The 19,552-nt window shown below is 44.6% G+C and overlaps 1 protein-coding gene across 1 annotated transcript; it reads right to left on the bottom strand.

Moving 5' to 3' along the window:
• Positions 1-9,986: 9,986 nt before the first annotated feature.
• On the bottom strand, positions 9,987-16,056 carry CYP1A1 (cytochrome P450 family 1 subfamily A member 1). The gene is made up of 7 exons (XM_077122357.1): positions 15,949-16,056; positions 12,749-13,607; positions 12,069-12,195; positions 11,891-11,980; positions 11,673-11,796; positions 11,446-11,532; positions 9,987-11,273 (listed from the first exon to the last, which is right to left on the bottom strand). Exons 2-7 carry the CDS (start codon positions 13,577-13,579, stop codon positions 10,988-10,990), a joined length of 1,545 nt encoding a protein of 514 aa, XP_076978472.1. The 5' UTR covers positions 13,580-13,607; positions 15,949-16,056; the 3' UTR covers positions 9,987-10,987.
• Between the last annotated feature and the right edge of the window lie 3,496 nt (positions 16,057-19,552).

Raw genomic sequence — 19,552 nt, 5'->3', positions numbered from 1 at the left:
TTCGGACGGGCTCTTTCCCTGGCTGCGGCGACCAGCAACCCTCCCTGCGTTCAGACCCCGGGCCGGCTCAAGCCGCTTCGGCTAGCGAACCCCCAGGACGGCGAGAGTTTTCCAAAGTTTAAGGTCCCACAGCACCTTTTACTGGTGGGACCCGCAGACAAACGTGTGCCACGAGCGCCACCTACTGGGCAGGATAAGAAAAACAGAACCCAGAGATTTCACAGAAAAATATTACAACCTTGCTGGGTCCAACACCAAGAGAAATCTGAATAAATGCCCAGACGCCAGCAGCAGAAGATAACTGTCCACGCTCAAAAGATTGAGAATATGGCTCAGTCAAAGGAACAAACCAATAGCTCAAATGAGACACAAGAGCTGAGACAACTAATGCTGAATATACGAACAGAAATGGAAAACCTCTTCAAAAATGAAATCGATAAATTGAGGGAGGACATGAAGAGGACATGGGCTGAACATAAAGAAGAAATAGAAAAACTGAAAAAACAAATCGCAGAACTTATGGAAGTGAAGGATAAAGTAGCAAACATAGAAAAAATAATGGATAGCTACAATGATAGATTTAAAGAGACAGAAGATAGAATTAGTGATTTGGAGGATGGAACATCTGAATTCCAAAAAGAAACAGAAACTATAGGGAAAAGAATGGAAAAATTTGAACAGGGTATCAGGGAACTCAAGGACAATATGAACCGCACAAATATACGTGTTGTGGGTGTCCCAGAAGGAGAAGAGAAGGGAAAAGGAGGAGAAAAACTAATGGAAGAAATTATCACTGAAAATTTCCCAACTCTTATGAAAGACCTAAAATTACAGATCCAAGAAGTGCAGCGCACCCCAAAGAGATTAGACCCAAATAGGCGTTCTCCAAGACACTTACTAGTTAGAATGTCAGAGGTCAAAGAGAAAGAGAAGATCTTGAAAGCAGCAAGAGAAAAACAATCCATTACATACAAGGGAAACCCAATAAGACTTTGTGTAGATTTCTCAGCAGAAACCATGGAAGCTAGAAGACAGTGGGATGATATATTTAAAATACTAAAAGAGAAAAACTGCCAACCAAGACTCCTATATCCAGCAAAATTATCCTTCAAAAATGAGGGAGAAATTAAAACATTCTCAGACAAAAAGTCACTGAAAGAATTTGTGACCAAGAGACCAGCTCTGCAAGAAATACTAAAGGGAGCACTAGAGTCAGATACAAAAAGACAGAAGAGAGAGATATGGAAAAGAGTGTAGAAAGAAGGAAAATCAGATATGATATATATAATACAAAAGGCAAAATGTTAGAGGAAAATATTATCCAAACAGTAATAACACTAAATGTCAATGGACTGAATTCCCCAATCAAAAGACATAGATTGGCAGAATGGATTAAAAAACAGGATCCTTCTATATGCTGTCTACAGGAAACACATCTTAGACCCAAAGATAAATATAGGTTGAAAGTGAAAGGTTGGGAAAAGATATTTCATGCAAATAACAACCAGAAAAGAGCAGGAGTGGCTATACTAATATCCAACAAATTAGACTTCAAATGTAAAACAGTTAAAAGAGACAAAGAAGGACACTATATACTAATAAAAGGAACAATTAAACAAGAAGACATAACAATCATAAATATTTACGCACCGAATCAGAATGCCCCAAAATACGTGAGGAATATACTGCAAACACTGAAAAGGGAAATAGACTCATATACCATAATAGTTGGAGACTTCAACTCACCACTCTCATCAAGGGACAGAACATCTAGACAGAGGATCAACAAAGAAATAGAGAATCTGAATATTACTATAAATGAACTAGACTTAATAGACATTTATAGGACATTACATCCCACAACAGCAGGATACACCTTTTTCTCAAGTGCTCATGGATCATTCTCAAAGATAGACCATATGCTGGGTCACAAAGCAAGTCTTAACAAATTTAAAAAGATTGAAATCTTACACAACACTTTCTCGGACCATAAAGGAATGATGTTGGAAATCAATAATAGGCAGAGTGCCAGAAAATTCACAAATACGTGGAGGCTCAACAACACACTCCTAAACAACGACTGGGTCAAAGAAGAAATTGCAAGAGAAATTAGCAAATACCTCGAGGCGAATGAAAATGAAAACACAACATATCAAAACTTATGGGACGCAGCAAAGGCAGTGCTAAGAGGGAAATTTATTGCTCTAAATGCCTATATCAGAAAAGAAGAAAAGGCAAAAATTCAGGAATTAACTATCCATTTGGAAGAACTGGAGAAAGAACAGCAAGCTAACCCCAAAGCAAGCAAAAGGAAAGAAATAACAAAGATTAGAGCACAAATAAATGAAATTGAAAACATGAAAACAATAGAGAAAATCAATAAGGCCAGAAGTTGGTTCTATGAGAAAATCAATAAGATTGATGGGCCCTTAGCAAGATTGACAAAAAGAAGAAGAGAGAGGATGCAAATAAATAAGATCAGAAATGGAAGAGGAGACATAACTACTGACCTCACAGAAATAAAGGAGGTAATAACAGGATACTATGAACAACTCTACGCTAATAAATACAACAATTTAGAGGAAATGGACGGGTTCCTGGAAAGACATGAACAACCAGCTTTGACTCAAGAAGACATAGATGACCTCAACAAACCAATCACAAGTAAAGAAATTGAATTAGTCATTCAAAAGCTTCCTAAAAAGAAAAGTCCAGGACCAGATGGCTTCACATGCGAATTCTACCAAACGTTCCAGAAAGAATTAGTACCAATTCTCTTCAAACTCTTCAAAAAAATCGAAGTGGAGGGAAAACTACCTAATTCATTCTATGAAGCCAACATCACCCTCATACCAAAACCAGGCAAAGATATTACAAAAAAAGAAAACTACAGACCAATCTCTCTAATGAATACAGATGCAAAAATCCTCAATAAAATTCTAGCAAATCGTATCCAACAACACATTAAAAGAATTATACATCATGACCAAGTAGGATTCATCCCAGGTATGCAAGGATGGTTCAACATAAGAAAATCAATTAATGTAATACACCATATCAACAAATCAAAGCAGAAAAATCACATGATCATCTCAATTGATGCAGAGAAGGCATTCGACAAGATTCAACATCCTTTCCTGTTGAAAACACTTCAAAAGATAGGAATACAAGGGAACTTCCTTAAAATGATAGAGGGAATATATGAAAAACCCACAGCTAATATCATCCTCAATGGGGAAAAATTGAAAACTTTCCCCCTAAGATCAGGAACAAGACAAGGATGTCCACTATCACCACTATTATTCAACATTGTGTTGGAGGTTCTAGCCAGAGCAATTAGACAAGAAAAAGAAATACAAGGCATCAAAATTGGAAAGGAAGAAGTAAAACTATCACTGTTTGCAGACGAAATGATACAATACGTCGAAAACCCGGAAAAATCCACATCAAAGCTACTAGAGCTAATAAATGAGTACAGCAAAGTAGCAGGTTACAAGATCAACATTCAAAAATCTGTAGCATTTCTATACACTAGTAATGAACAAGCTGAGGGGGAAATCAAGAAACGAATCCCATTTACAATTGCAACTAAAAGAATAAAATACCTAGGAATAAATTTAACTAAAGAGACAAAAAACCTATATAAAGAAAACTACAAAAAACTGCTAAAAGAAATCACAGAAGACCTAAATAGATGGAAGGGCATACCGTATTCATGGATTGGAAGACTAAATATAGTTAAGATGTCAATCCTACCTAAATTGATTTACAGATTCAATGCAATACCAATCAAAATCCCAACAACTTATTTTTCAGAAATAGAAAAACCAATAAGCAAATTTATCTGGAAGGGCAGGGTGCCCCGAATTGCTAAAAACATCTTGAGGAAAAAAAACGAAGCTGGAGGTCTCGCGCTGCCTGACTTCAAGGCATATTATGAAGCCACAGTGGTCAAAACAGCATGGTATTGGCATAAAGATAGATATATCGACCAATGGAATCGAATAGAGTGCTCAGATATAGACCCTCTCATCTATGGACATTTGATCTTTGATAAGGCAGTCAAGCCAACTCACCTGGGACAGAGCAGTCTCTTCAATAAATGGTGCCTAGAGAACTGGATATCCATATGCAAAAGAATGAAAGAAGACCCATCTCTCACACCCTATACAAAAGTTAACTCAAAATGGATCAAAGATCTAAACATTAGGTCTAAGACCATAAAACAGTTAGAGGAAAATGTTGGGAGATATCTTATGGATCTTACAACTGGAGGCGGTTTTATGGACCTTAAACCTAAAGCAAGAGCACTGAAGAAGGAAATAAATAAATGGGAACTCCTCAAAATTAAACACTTTTGTGCATCAAAGAACTTCATCAAGAAAGTAGAAAGACAGCCTTCACAATGGGAGACAATATTTGGAAATGATATATCAGATAAAGGTCTAGTATCCAGAATTTATAAAGAGATTGTTCATCTCAACAACAAAAAGACAGCCAACCCAATTACAAAACGGGAAAAAGACTTGAACAGACACCTCTCAGAAGAGGAAATACGGATGGCCAAGAGGCACATGAAGAGATGCTCAATGTCCCTGGCCATTAGAGAAATGCAAATCAAAACCACAATGAGATATCATCTCACACCCACCAGAATGGCCATTATCAACAAAACAGAAAATGACAAGTGCTGGAGAGGATGCGGAGAAAGAGGCACACTTATCCACTGTTGGTGGGAATGTCAAAGGGTGCAACCACTGTGGAAGGCAGTTTGGCGGTTCCTCAAAAAGCTGAATATAGAATTGCCATACGACCCAGCAATACCATTGCTAGGTATCTACTCAAAGGACTTAAGGGCAAAGACACAAACGGACATTTGCACACCAATGTTTATAGCAGCATTATTTACAATTGCAAAGAGATGGAAACAGCCAAAATCTCCATCAACAGAAGAGTGGCTAAACAAACTGTGGTATATACATACGATGGAATATTATGCAGCTTTAAGACAAGATAAACTTATGAACCATGTAATAACATGGATGGACCTAGAGAATATTATGCTGAGTGAATCCAGCCAAAAACTAAAGGACAAATACTGTATGGTCCCACTGATGTGAACGGACATTCGAGAATAAACTTGAAATATGTCATTGGTAACAGAGTTCAGCAGGAGTTAGAAACAGGGTAAGACAATGGGTAATTGAAGCTGAAGGGATACAGACTGTGCAACAGGACTACATACAAAAACTCAAAAATGGACAGCACAATAATACCTAATTGTAAAGTAATCATGTTAAAACACTGAATGAAGCTGCATCTGAGCTATAGGTTTTTGTTTTGTTTTGTTTTGTTTTGTTTTGATTTTACTATTATTACTTTTATTTTTTTCTCTATATTAACATTCTATATCTTTTTCGGTTATGTTGCTAGTTCTTCTAAACCAATGCAAATGTACTAAGAAAAGATGATCATGCATCTATGTGATGATGTTAAGAATTAATGATTGCATGTGTAGAATGGTATGATCTCTAAATGTTGGGTTAATTTCTTTTTTTCCGTTAATTAAAAAAAAAAAAAAAGAGAAGGGATAATTGGAGATGAAGGGATACAGACTGTACAACGGGACTGGATATAAAAACTCAGAAATGGACAGCACAATACTACCCAATTGTAATGCAATTATCTTAAAACACTGAATGAAGCTGCATGTGAGGTATAGGTCTTTTGTTTTTGTTTTTGTTTGGTTTTTTTTCTTTCTATTATTGTTTTAATTCTTATTCTGTTGTCTTTTTATTTCTTTTTCTAAATCGATGCAAATGTACTAAGAAATGATGAATATGCAACTATGTGATGTTATTAAGAATTACTGATTGTACATGTAGATTGGAATGATTTCTAATTGTTTTGTTAATTCTTTTTTTAATTAATAAAAAAATTGAAAAAAAAAAAGAAATGCCTTTTCAGTAATAACTTTGAATGTTAACAGATTAAATTTACCAAATAAAAGATAGAGATTGGTAGGATGGATTAAGAAACATAATCTAGCTATATGCTGTTTACCAGAGACTCATCTTAGATACAAGGATACAAATAGATTGAAAGTGAAAGGATGGAAAAAGATTTCCCATGCAAGTTGTAATGAAAGAAAGGAGGGGTAGCTATACCAATATCAGACAAAACAGACTTTAAGTGTAAAGATATAATAAGAGACAAAGAAGGACACTATATAGTAATTAAAAGGTCAATTCATCAAGAAGATATAGCAATCATAAATGTTTATACTCCCAATCAAGGAGCTCCAAAGTGCATGAGACAGACATTGGCAAAACTGAAGGGAGTGATAGATGTTTCAACAATAACAGTAGGAGACCACAAAATGTGGTATATACGTTCAATGGAATATTATGCAGCAGTAAGACAAAATGAGGTCCTGAAACACATAACAACATGGATGAACCTTGAGGACTTAATGCTGAGTGAAATAAGCCAGACACAAAAAGATAGATACTGTATAATTTCACTATTAAGACCTTGGCAATAGTAAACTCAGAGGCTTATCTTATACAACACAGATGACCTAGAAAGACACAGAAGCTAGAGATGGGTGATTGGTCACCCAATGAGGTTGAACTTAAATGTGAGGGAATGGATAGAAGTGAAGGCAGTTCATTAGTGGGTTTATAAGTAATATTGCCATATTGAAGGTGAACATGATTGAAAGGGGTTGTATAGAGCCATGTATCCCACTGATCGAAACCAAATATAAATAGGTTTCCTGCATGAACTACTTCAAAGGTATGAATCCTATACAAAGAATCAATAATAGAGGGGCATGGGGGGAACTACTATTGCATGCTATGATCTATATTTAAGGAAGATATCAACAGTACCACAGCAATACCAGGGGTAAATATTGGGGGTAAAGGACAAGAGTTATGGGGAAGTTTGGACTTTCTATTTGGTAAGAGTATGCTTATTGGTTAGGTTTCTCTTTGGAGTAATGAAAATCATCTAAAAATGAGTGTTGATGATTGCACAACTAAGTGAGGATAATGTGAGACATGGATTGTTGACTTTGGACATTATATATGATGCCCAATAGATGGAGGTAGCTGAAGGATACATTGACTGAGAAGTAGAATGGTGGACTGTAATGTATGCATAGGATGGAATATTGTGTGGCTACAGAAAGGAATGAAGTCATGAGGCATGCAATGAGTGAATGAACCTTGGGGATATTATGTGGTACAAAATCAGCAAGAAACAAAATAACAAACATTGTATGGTATCTTTCAGAAAATACCTATAACAAAATTGGGGCCTAGATTGTAAGCTCTTACAGCAGTTACATTTAGTCTGAAGCTGTAAATGTTATTTCTAGATTTTGAGATGCTGTGCTATATATGTAGAACCTGCTATCTCTCTGGAACTTTGGCTGACTGTGGGACACCTCAGACTTGGAGCTGTGCAGCTCTGAAACTCAGCATTGCTATGTAGAACTGTTAAAGAAACCAAAAAAGAGTTCAGGCTTCAATTAGATAAAAACAAAGCCAATTGGATTAGGACCAAGGTGAATCAGAATACAGGGTTAAGGATGACATCATTGTCTGTATTTTAGAACTTCACCTGCTGTTTGAGACCAAAGGAAGAGAGGTTTATTTTACCCAAAGCCTAAATTTTCTGTTGCACATAATCTAACTCAATCTGTCTGGATAATTCATTTAAACAACCCAAACACACAGTCTTCAGACTGGGAATAAGAGCTTGTAATTCTGTATAGTGTATAGCTTAAGGTAATCTCTGGATATATCTGGAGTATGTTGGGCAGTTAAGTAAGAAGTACTGGCAAATCCCTTTGAGGGATGGTAGAAAAAAATATGGAACTATTAAGCTTTACCACCCGGGAAACCCCTGATACTGTCTCAAGTATGAAGGACTCCCAAGTCGATAGATCAAGGCCTTGTTCTCGAGACTTGCTTTTGTGAAGCTTATTTCTGTAACAGAGAAGCTCAGCCCACCTATAGTTATGCCTAAGTTACTTCCAGAAAACTTCTTTAGTTGCTCAGATATGGCCTCCCTCTCTCTATAAGCCCAATTCTTCAAGGAAAATCTACCCCCTGTATGGAACATGAAGTCTTCCTCCCTGTCATGGTTAGGGACAGGTGTCAACTTGGCCAAGTTGTAGTACCTGTTCATCTGATTGGGCAAGCGCTGGCCTGTCTGTTGCAATGAGGACATTTCATAGGATTAGGTCATGATCACGTCAGCTACATCCACAGCTGATTCCATTTGTAATCAGCCAAAGGGGAGTGTCTTCTGCAATTAGTGATGCTAAATGCAATCATGGGAAGCCTTTTAAGGAGGACTCAGAGGAGACAGGTTCCATTCCTGCTTTGGCTGGTGAGCCTCTCCTGTGGAGTTCATCCAGGCCATCCATTGGAGTCATCGGCTTCGCAGCCTGCCCTGTGGATTTTGGACTCTGCGTTCTTATGGTCACGTGAGACACTTTCATGAATTTTATATTTGCAAGTGTTCCCTGTTGATTCTGTTTCTCTAGAGAACCCTAACTAATACACTCCCCAAGAGCATAGGATATCTGTCCATTTATTTAGGTCTTCTTTCATTGATTTCAATAATATTTGTAGTTTTCTGTGTATAAGTCCTTTATATTCTTGGTTAAATTTATTCCTAGGTATACAGTTCTTTTAGTTTCTATTATAAATGGATTTTATGATTTCCTTTTAGGATTATTCACTGCTGGTGTATGGAAACACCACTATTTTGTGTGTGTTGATCTAGTCAGTACCCCACTACCCTGCTGAATTCATTTATTAGCTCACGTAGCCTTCTTGTAGATTTTTCAGGACTGTCTATACATAGCAGAGTTATTTCTTAAGTGAAAAGTAAATACATTCAGGGGTGATTGGGTACCAATTTTCTCATCCCCCTGCCTGAGAGGGTTGCTCTAGCTAACTTCGGCTTACTCCTTGTAGAGGTCTGAAACCCTTGGCATGTGGGAGTTCCCTATGCCTGCTGGAAAGCATGCTGTATGAATGGCCAACTGATGACCACAGCACAATGCTTCAGGAAGAATGCTGGGCCAGAGGTCACTTCCTAAGATGTGTCTCCCTCAGCCCCTCCATTAGAACAGTTCCTGGTTACTTGGGTCCCACCTCTGTGCCTACTCAGCACCACCACTCTGCCATCCCAGATAAGATAGCACCTTTTGGCATTGAAATCTGGGCCACATTCCTGGGAGCCCAACAACCAAAGGCCTTGTTCTCTGTCTGTGACCAATCTTGGATCCTAATATGGCCACAGGATCTGATGTGAGCATGAAGAGCGTAGAATGAAACACTACTTTTGAGCTGTGTACCCCCTTCTTCCCCCAAAACTGTGACTAGAACCTATCTCCTTGTACTTTAGCAACTGATGCCTTGAGACCCAAGTAAGTCTGACCTTCATCCTTCAAGGAAGGCTCAGCTCAGATATCCCCAAGTCCTGGTAACTTCCCAGAGCACAAACTACCACCCCACCTGCAGCTCTGGGCCTCACCCACTTGTACGCCTCCTGGACACGGTGGACATTCCTCTGGTTAAGCCCCCATCACAATGAATTGCAATGATATGTTTGTGTGCCAGTTTCCTCAATCAGTCTCAGAGGCTCTTGGAAGCAGAGACCCTGTTTTATTCACTTTATATCCCTAGTCCAGAGTTTACTCTCTATCAACGTGTGTTATGTTAAAGAGAGAAGACGGCAGTGAAATGACAGAGTCCTGTCTCTCAAGCAGACTGTGAGCTGCCCGGGAGCTGCAGCTTTGCCCCCTCGGTGTCACCTCCTCCTCCTCCTCCTCCTCCTCTCCACTCTCCACAGCGAAACCAACACAAGACTGGGCTTGGGGTGGGCATTTAGATGAGTGATGGCTTCATTCACAATTCAAAAAATCGCCACCTGCAGGACTTCTGAATAATATCTTTATTTATTTAGTTCAGGTAGATATTTCCCACATATTTCTGAATACTCCGGTTAGAATTTTCTCGATTGTATTAAATAAATGGTTCTTAAGCTCTTATATGTGATAAATGCAAATATGCAAGTACAATACAGGTTAGAATAACAAGGCCCTTGTATGCAAACATTAAAAATAGACTTTTTTTTTTTTTTTTTTTTATAGCTCAGATGCAGCTTCATTCAGTGTTAAAAATAGACATTTTAATGCAGGGCCTAAAGAAGGAAGACCAGTAGAAGGTGACTGAGCTACGACCCCGTCACTCTGGGCCTGGGACTCATGCCTGGATGCACGCACTCCTGTGTTCCCTGCTCCTCATAGACACAAATTTCCAGTCCCGCCCAGACAGGAACAGGAGTGTTTCAAGACCGGGAGCCAGCCCTGTTCCTGCCAGCAGGGAGAGCAGAACAGGATCCCCCAGCAGTATCCCAGGTACATGAGATTAGATTGCTCAGCTGTGTTCCAGGGGGTCGGAAATCAAACCGGGTCTCCCGCATGGCAGATGGGAATTTTACCAGGGAGTTACCTGCGCACCCCCTTTCTTTCCCTCTTGAGAGCTTCCAATTGTCAAAATGTTTGAAAAAGGTCCTGGCATGGCCTGCTGTAAACATGTCTCAAGACAGTTAGCCTCCTAGAGAAACAGCCAACCACGGACCCCAGGGGCTTCCAAGGCATTCTTCAGAAGTTCTCAGAAGCCTCAGGACCTCCTAACCCTACCAGGCCTCCTAACTCAAGCACAACTTCCAAAGGTCCATCAGCTCCTACATGGCCTATGCTGTGCCCACTGTGATCAGTGTCCAGAGGGGAATGTCCAGAGGAGTTACAGACATGGCCCCTCAGTCTTGCTCACAGCTCAGACAGCAAAAAATCATCCAGACCGATATCTGTGGGTTTCAGGTTGAAACTTAGACCCCCTGGGTCAGCCCCCTGGCCCACCTGCCCAGATGGAATCTAGGCTTCAGAGTGCTGATACCCTTAAGAGCGTAGCTGGGCCTGGAAGTGTTTGCAGCGGGCGTGCTTGATGGCCAGCCCGTAGATGGGGGTCATGTCCACCTTCACACCAGGCGACACACTGAATTCCATCTGCTGCAGCAAGATGGCCAGGAAGAGAAAGATCTCCCAGCGGGCAATAGTCTCACCAATGCACTTCCGCTTGCCCATGCCAAAAACAATCATCTTCTCACTCAGTGCTTTGTTGATTGTGCCATCGCTGGTGAGAAAACGTTCAGGCCGGAATTCGAATGGGTCACCCCACAGCTTCCTGTAACCACAGTGAGGCAGCTGATATGGCAGTTTAGGATCTAGGAAACATCAAGTGGGTTCAGCCCCAGCCCTAAAGGGTAAAGGTTGGCAAGTGGCCCAGGAAAGGGTCTGAAGCCTGGGAGAGGGGGGCCCAGTGAGCCCAGGAGTTTCCTCTGCCCCTTTTAACTTACTGGTCGTGGTTGATCTGCCATTGGTTCACAAAGATACAACAGCCCTTTGGGATATAAAAGCCACTCAGGCTCGTGTCTCTTGTGGTGCTGGGAAGGAAGGATGCTCAGTCAGGCTGGGGGCCACAGGGTATTCCCCTGCTTCCCATGACCCTCTTATTAGCCCTAAGTGAGGCTCCTGGAGTGGGGTAAGGCACAGTATTAGACAGAGGTGGATCTGTGGGCCTCACCTGTGGGGGATGGTGAAGGGAACAAAGGACGAGTGTCGGAAAGTCTCCAGGATGAAGGCCTCCAGGTAAGGCAGCTGGGGTCTGTCGGAGAGCTGGGGCCGCCGTGCCCTGCCAATCACTGTGTCTGCAGAATGCAAAGGACCAGACAGTGTTAAGAGGTGGCCCAGACCTTGGCAGCGCCCCCTGCCTAGAGCCCTTTGAAAAAGGCCACCACCTACCCAGCTCCTCCTGGATCTTTCTCTGTACCCTGGGGTTTGTCACCAGGTACATGAGGCTCCAGGACATAGCAGTTGTCACTGTGTCAAATCCTGGACAGGAGAGAGCAGAGGGAGAAGTTAGACAGATGGTGAGTCAGGGCACCTGGGCATAGGAAGGGCCCAGGGGGGTAGCTCCTACCAGCTCCAAAGAGGTCAAAGACGGTATTAACAATCTTCTTGTCCGACAGCTGGATGTTGGCATTCTCGTCCAGACTCTTCTCCTGACAATGCTCAATCAGACTGTCCGTGATGTCCCGGATGTGGCCCTGGGTGGGGAAGGCCCATAAATGAGTAAGAGCCCCATCCCAGCCCTACCTCTCCATCCAGGCCTGGCCCCTCACCATTCCTAGCACTTTTGTTCATAAGGCAACCCACCTCTGGGACTGCTGTCCCTACTGCCCTCTGCCCCTCCAAGATTCTCCCCGGCCTCAGAAAACTGGCAGCCCTGACTCAAGGGGCACCTGACATACATAATCTGGTACCATTATCATCTTGATGTGCTCTTTAATTTTTTCTCCGCTATGAGCACAGGAGTTGCAGCCTTTGATTCTTCCTGATCCCCACAAGCTTGGCCCAGGGTCCTGCACAGAGTGATTATTTGGTGAATATTGCTGTCTAATGAATGGGTAGAAGGACTACGGAAGAAAAAGTCTTATTTCCCTGCCAAGGATGGAGTCCACTCTACTGTTGGCTTCAAAATCCCAGGGCAAGGGCTCCCTGATAGTTTGCCAAACCCCAGGCTGCTCCTGTTATCTCCTGCCTCTTGGCCGCTGACCCTACCTGCCCCCAGCCACCCGTCTGCCTCTTCCCATCCTGTACCTTCTCAAATGTTTTGTAGTGCTCCTTGATTATCTTCTTCATGAAGCTCCAGATCCTCTTATTCAGGTCCTTGAAGGCATTCAGGGTGGGATTGGGCAGGTACCGAAGGATGGGGATGAAGTCGACAGGGTTCCCGGAGCCTACCACCTCCCCGAACTCATTACTCAAGTTGATTATGCTAAGCAACTCTTGGTGGTCATGGTCATAGCGCTGGCCAAAGCATATGGCACAGATGACATTGGCCACTGACACCACCACATACCTATAGGGGTCAAAGCGCCCGGCCCCTGCCATCAGTTCCTGGAACTTGCTGATGAGGTATTCAGCCTCCTTGCTCACGTGCTCCTCCAAATAGCAGGAGGACAAGGAAGCCGGGTCCGAGGCCATGGAGAAGCTCTTCAGGGCGTTCTGGGCCAGGCGCCGGCGGGTGGCCCACATTGGCCCTGAGTCAGGGTTGAAGGTCATGGTCTCACCATCCCCAATAAGACTGAAGCTGTAGAGGTTGGGTCGGCCCTTGAAGTCGTCCCCCTGGCGCACCAGGGCCTGCCGGATGGTGTCCAGGCCGCTCAGCACCACCACAGGCGTGCTGCCAATGCGGATCTGCAGCACGTCCCCGTACCGCTGGCTCAGCTGGGTCAGCGCCAGGTGTGGGTTCTTCCCCAGGGTCAGCACATGGCCGATCAGGGGCCAGCCCCAGGGCCCCGGGGGACTCTTCAGGCCTTTGGGGACAGGCACCCATGAGGCTCTGACCACCCAGAACACCAGGCAGAAGACGGTGGAGGCAAGAAGGAGCTCCGAGGCCGAGACGGTGATTCCAAATACAGAAAGCATGATCAGCCTAGGGCTCTTGAGGTGGCTGCTGAAAGGTGGGGCAGCAGGGAAAGATAAGACATCAGATGGGGGAAAGAAGGAGGCAGAATCCTAAAATGTCAGCACGCTGGTCAAGGAAAGGGGAAACCCTCCCACCCACAACTGCCCACTGCGGGGGGGTGGGGGAAGGTAAAGGAAGTGGGGAGAAGCTGTTTGTTGAGCTCCCACTGTGTGCCAAGAATTTCACAGTGATTGCTTCATTCAGTCCTGGACACAAGCCTATGAAGCAGACTACAGTGAGGCTTACAGGCGGTAAGTAACTTGTGCAAGTTCATACAGCCAAGAAGTGTTGGATCCAGGTTTCAACCCAAGTTGCCAAATTCCAGAACATCCTCTCTTAACTCCTGTACCAATCTAAACCAGCATTTCCCAAATATCATTCTTGGATTCCATTTAGCATCCATACTATTATTTACTTCCTATTTTTATAAAACGAACCTTAAATCCACCCACTTTGAATTATTCGTAATAATAATATCTGTGAGAAAATATGGGTTTGCTTTTTTTCCCCTAATACACATTAAAATAAATGCGTAATCAATGTGTATCACCAAAGTCTCAAGGTACTGCCCACCACACTTAGGAATACGCTGCTATCAAGGGAATTGAGGATCATTTGCTCCACAGGTACCAGGTCACATTTGGGGAAATTGACCTCCAGAGGGGGCACTGATTTGCCTACTCACCCAGCAGTCAGTGGCAGAGCCAGGACTAGGGCTCAGACCTTGTAGGGAAAGTTCCTTTGGAAGTTCCCAACTCCGGTTACAGAGGCCTTCCTTTGAAGGGCAGTCAGATTAATGAAGGGATTTTTTCAGAACCCTCCATTCTGCCAGAACCTGCTCAGTCCTGGGTTCTAGGGAATACCACCAACCCTGGGAAAGGGGATAGAGGGGGCCACTGACCCAGGCACACTGCTCTCAGGCCCAGCTCTCTGAGTTCAACTGACCCACAGTTCAAAAGGAGCTAGAGACCAGTTAGACTGAGGCTCCTGGTCACAGTAATACAGACCAGGGTTTTTGTTGTACTCAGTTCTCAACGTATGAATGGTCAAGGCTCCCCCACATGCCAGTCACTAGAGAGCTGAGGATAAATGGAAGGCACCAACCAGGTCAAGACTACAGGAATACTCCAGCCTGGAATAAAGGAAATCAGGAATGGATCTAGACTTAACAGAGGCTAAAATGATACTTTTTCTCTCTAGGCTTGGTCTAGGGCAATCTGTAGAGAGGATGTGTAAACTCCTGAACCATTCTCTCCAAGGCATCGGGCTCTGATTAACACATCTGCCTGGTTTCCAGGCTTGGAGGTCAGGAGGCCCAGCATTCTAAGCTCCATGGCGTAGCCTTGAACTGGACATTTTACCTTTCTGGGCTCCTGCTACATTACCTGGGAAAGTAAGTGGGATGAGAGCTCCCCATTCAGGGTGACCAGATGGATCGCAGGGAAGAGACCTTACAGTTTGACTCGGGAGGTTTACTCACAAAGAACCACCCAAGATAGGGAACCCACCACAAAGAGTTGTATGGTTCTAACCACAAGTACTATGGTCATCTTCCTAGGCTGGGATGTCTTCCTGGAGGAAGTGAATCCCAAAGTACACTCAAGCCCTGGCTCCCTAAGTGAACTGGGAGAGCCACCAGGCTTTGGTGTAGCACAGTGTCCCTTTCTACATAGCAGATGCCCTAAGGGCCTCCACCCTTAGTAAAATGATAGCAGGCCAAGGGAGATGTGAGTGTGAGTTCTCAGAGTCATGTTTCTGTTCTTGTTCCCTGCACCTGGTAGACTCTCACACGATTGTCCCACAGCAGAGGACAGAAAAGACAGTCACTGGCATAGCCTCTTGCTCAGATCAGCCTCTTGTTGAGACCAGAACATCTCAGGTCTGACAAGACACCCCTTGGGAGGCAAAAGCTAGCTGAAGATAATTTGTAGATAAAGCAGGCTAGAGTTGGTAAGAACCCAGCCCTGCTTCCATCCTCCCTGAGCACCTAGGGAGATGCCCCCCTCATCTTACAGCCTGAGAAAAGGGCTGCATATGCTCCCGGGTTCCCTCAGCTGAGTTCTCATGCCCCCTTCCCACTGAGACCTTATGGCAAAGCACCAAAGCAGCCCAGAGATAGTGGTGATAGAGCCGAAGACTGGGCTGTGGGACCTTGGGCAAGTCCTGCCTTTCCTCTGGTCTCAGTTTCCCCAGCAGGGACCTGGTCTCTAAAGACACTCAGCCTCCTTTTTCAGAGGTGCTGGACCAGTGGCTATCTAAGGTGACCAGGAAGCACCAAAATTTTTCTTTTATTGGGAGAAAGAAGTGAGCTAGAAGCCCCAGCACTCACCTGTGACTATGAGGAGATGCTATGCTGGGATAGGAAGAGTGGTCTCTGGAGCCAAGAAGCCCAAAGAGGCAGGAAAGGCTGTCACCTTCAGGGATGAAGGCACAACCACCTTTATAGGCAGCTCGCACGCGTGACCACGCCCTTTTCCCTGGAGCTCGGGGACTAGATGGGGGAGGGGCAGCCTGAGGGGCTTTACTAGCTCCAGGACGCTAGGGAAAGCGGGGGATGGGAGGTGAGGGGGTGGGGATGAGGAAGACGTCAACAGGCAAGAACCCATTATCTAGGTGCTGTCACGTAAATGGGCTGAGGACATTTGGAAGCCCCAGTTCCAAGTTACCTCGTAAACAGCTCAGGAACCATCTGAGGTGGGGGCGTGTGGGAGCAGTCCCGGGATAATCAGGAGAGAGGGTATGGGGGCCTCATCCCCCGGGCTTGGGAACGCCTCTCCCCCATTTTTGCACCCACAGGACCACTGGGCGTGCAAGTGCCTCCCCCTCACTACAAGCGGATGGGGGACCGGCAGGCAGGGGCGGGGCTGCCGAGTGAAGACCTCCTTCCTACGGGTTACTTAGTCCCGGCTTGCGTGCGAAGCGGAGCGACCCCAGCCCCGAGGTCACCCGGGCCGGAAGGGCAGAGGCGCCGAAGGGCTGGCCTGGGCCCCAGTGCCCGGGCGCCTAGCAGGAGTTCGCGCTCCTCGACCTTCTGGGGGGAATCGATGGTGGAAATGCAGTCTTGCTGAGTGCTTACTAGCAGCTCGGAGCCGCCTGGAGGGCTACCTTAGGCATGCTGCAACCCAGGGACACCTCCAGCCGGGACCCACTGGCCCTCCAGTTTCCCTCTTGGCACGCCGGGTTGCTTGCTAGTGCTTTGGCTGGGTAGAGAAATCGGGCGGCGAGTGGGACTGCGCGGCCAGCTCCAGGTGGCAAGATGAGAAGGTTGGAGCGGAGCCCTCGGGCAGGACAGGGGCAGGGTCCCAGGGACCAAGCGCGGGGTGGGAAGAGGGGAGGGCGCCGCAGGGCACGGATCCCTCCCCGGGCTGGCGTGCCTGAGTCCGGTACATCTTTCCAGGGTGCAGAGGTCACGCGGCCTATCCCCGCCCCACCTGGTGGGGGGCACGGTGCCCGGGAGTTGCGTGAGAAGGGCCCAGAGGCCCGCGCAGTCACCCAGCCGCCCAGCCCAGCTCGGGTCCTGGCACTGTCACGCGACGGGGGTGGGGGTGTGGGGAGGTGGGGGGAGTGAGGGGCGGGGCTCTTAAAGGGCCAGTCATTCGTGGGGTGTGAGGGCCGGGTGGAGGGAGAGGAGCCACGAAGCAGAGGGCCTAGCTGGTGCGAGATTGGATGAGGAGTGGGACAGGGCAGGGGGCCCAGTTTGCGTGCATAACTCCGCCTGCAAGCGGCCGTTTGTGTGTGTGCTCATTTTTGGTTCTCGCCTGGGGCAGAACACAACTCCAGAACCGTCCGGCATACCACCTGGCTGGCTGCCTGCTATCCTTGCCGCTCCCAACGTACGTGTTGTCCCAGAGAGTAAAAGCCGTATTTGTCTGTCTAGTTCAGCGTGTCCCCAAGGAACAGAATCATGCCCCCCCGGCTCTGCTCCCCATCCCAGCAAATGGCGCTGCCATCCATCTGCTGGCCCAGACTAGAAGGCAGAGATGTCTCTGGCCTCCTCACATCCCACGCAGCCCAATTGCCACCTTAGGCATTGCACAAGTATTTACCAAGAGCCTACAATATGCAGACACTGTTATGGACACCGGATCCCGTTTAGATGTAAACAGATCTGACAACCTCCTGCTCTCATGGAGCTTACATTTGGGTAGGGGGAGAAAGGCCATACACAGCAAAAGGCAGAGTGTGTCAAAGTGAAGATTGCTGTAGGAAAAAGACAAAAGCAGACAAGGGGTCAGAATTATGTGCGGGTGGATTATAATTCGAAATGTGGTGGTCAGGGAAGGCCTTGCTGAGGTGACCCAAAGTCTGAGCTGAGGCAGGAGGGGTGCGGACTCCAGCCCTGCAAATACCTGGGAGAAGAGTGTACCTGGCAGAGGGAATAGCAAATTCAAAGACCCCTCTTGAGGGAGGAGCAGTCCCAAGGGCTATGAAATCGTGCAGCTGCATTTGGGGGCACTGAGTGCCCAGGGAGCTGGGATGTCTATGGGGGGCAGCCCTGCCCCATTTGCCAGAAGCACCCCATTGAGGAACTGGGATTCCCTCTGCTTGGTGTGGAGGCAGAGGTGGGTTCTGGGCAGTGCAAGAACACTCTGGCTGCTGGGCTGAGAATAGATGGAAGCGGCAAGGACACAGTGTTCCAGCCCCACTGCCACCCTCTAGTCCATTCCCACGTAAGTCATTGCTCCCTAAATTAATTTACAGTCACCTAACTGGCTTCCGCATTTGCTTTTGCCCCTTCCAGTCCCTTCTCCCCACTGTGGTACCCAGAGTGATCTTTTAAAAAATATAAAATCTCATTCTGTCACCATCTGTCTTAAAACCCTTCAGTAGGGGAATGTGATGTTGTATAAATATCATCGCAATAACAATTTTTAAAAATAAACAATTAATTGATTTAATTTAAAAAAACAAACAAACAAACAAAAAACTTCAATAGTTCCCACTACTCTGAGACTAGAAACCAGAAGTTTTAGCAGGACCTACCTGGCCTGCCTATCTCTACTACTAAGGCCCCCTTAAAAAAAAAAATTTTAATGTACAGCTGTGTTCCAGTAGCCATGTTTCTTGATGATGATTGTATAATGATATAGCTTTCATAATGTGACTGTGTGATTGTGAAAACCTTGTGTCTGATGCTCCTTTTATCTATCTTGTCAACAGAAGAGAGGAACATATGAAATAAAAATAAATAATAGGGGAAAGAAATGTTAAAATAGATTTAGTTTGAAATGCTAGTGATCAATGAAAGGGATCAGTAAGGGGTATGGCCTGTAAAATTTTTTTTTTCTGTTTGTTATATTTTTCTGCTGTCTTTTTTTTTCGTTTTCTGAATTGATGCTAATGTTCTGGGAAATGATCATGATGATGAATATGCAACTATGTGATGATATTGTGAATTGCTGAGTGTATGTGTTGGGAATGTTTGTGTCTTGTATTTTTTTTTTAATTAATAAAATTGAAAAAAAGATTAAAAAAATTTTTTTTATTGAGAAATCTTCACACACATACAATCCATACATGGTGTACAATCAGTGGCTAACAATATCATCACATGGTTGTGTATTCATCACCATGATCATTTTTAGAACATTTGCATCACTCCAGAAACAGAAATAAAAAGAAAAAACCCATATATCCCATATACTTTACTTCTCTCTTTCATTGATGACTAGTATTTTAATCTACCCAATTTATTTTATCCCTTATTCCCTTTATTATTTATTTATTTATTGTCCATATTTTTTTACTCATCTGTCCATACTCTGGACAAAAGGAGCAACAGACACAATTTTTTTGCAATCACACAGTCTTGTAAAAGCTGTATCGTCATACAATCGTCTTCAAGAATCAAGGCTACTGGAACACAGTTCAACTGTTCCATATTCTTTCCTCTAGCCACTCCCATATACCGTAACCTAAAAAGGGATATCTAT

Source organism: Tamandua tetradactyla, chromosome 12, assembly GCF_023851605.1.
Source record: "Tamandua tetradactyla isolate mTamTet1 chromosome 12, mTamTet1.pri, whole genome shotgun sequence".
Taxonomy (NCBI): Eukaryota; Metazoa; Chordata; class Mammalia; order Pilosa; family Myrmecophagidae; genus Tamandua; species Tamandua tetradactyla.
This window is presented reverse-complemented; position numbering and strand designations above follow the sequence as displayed.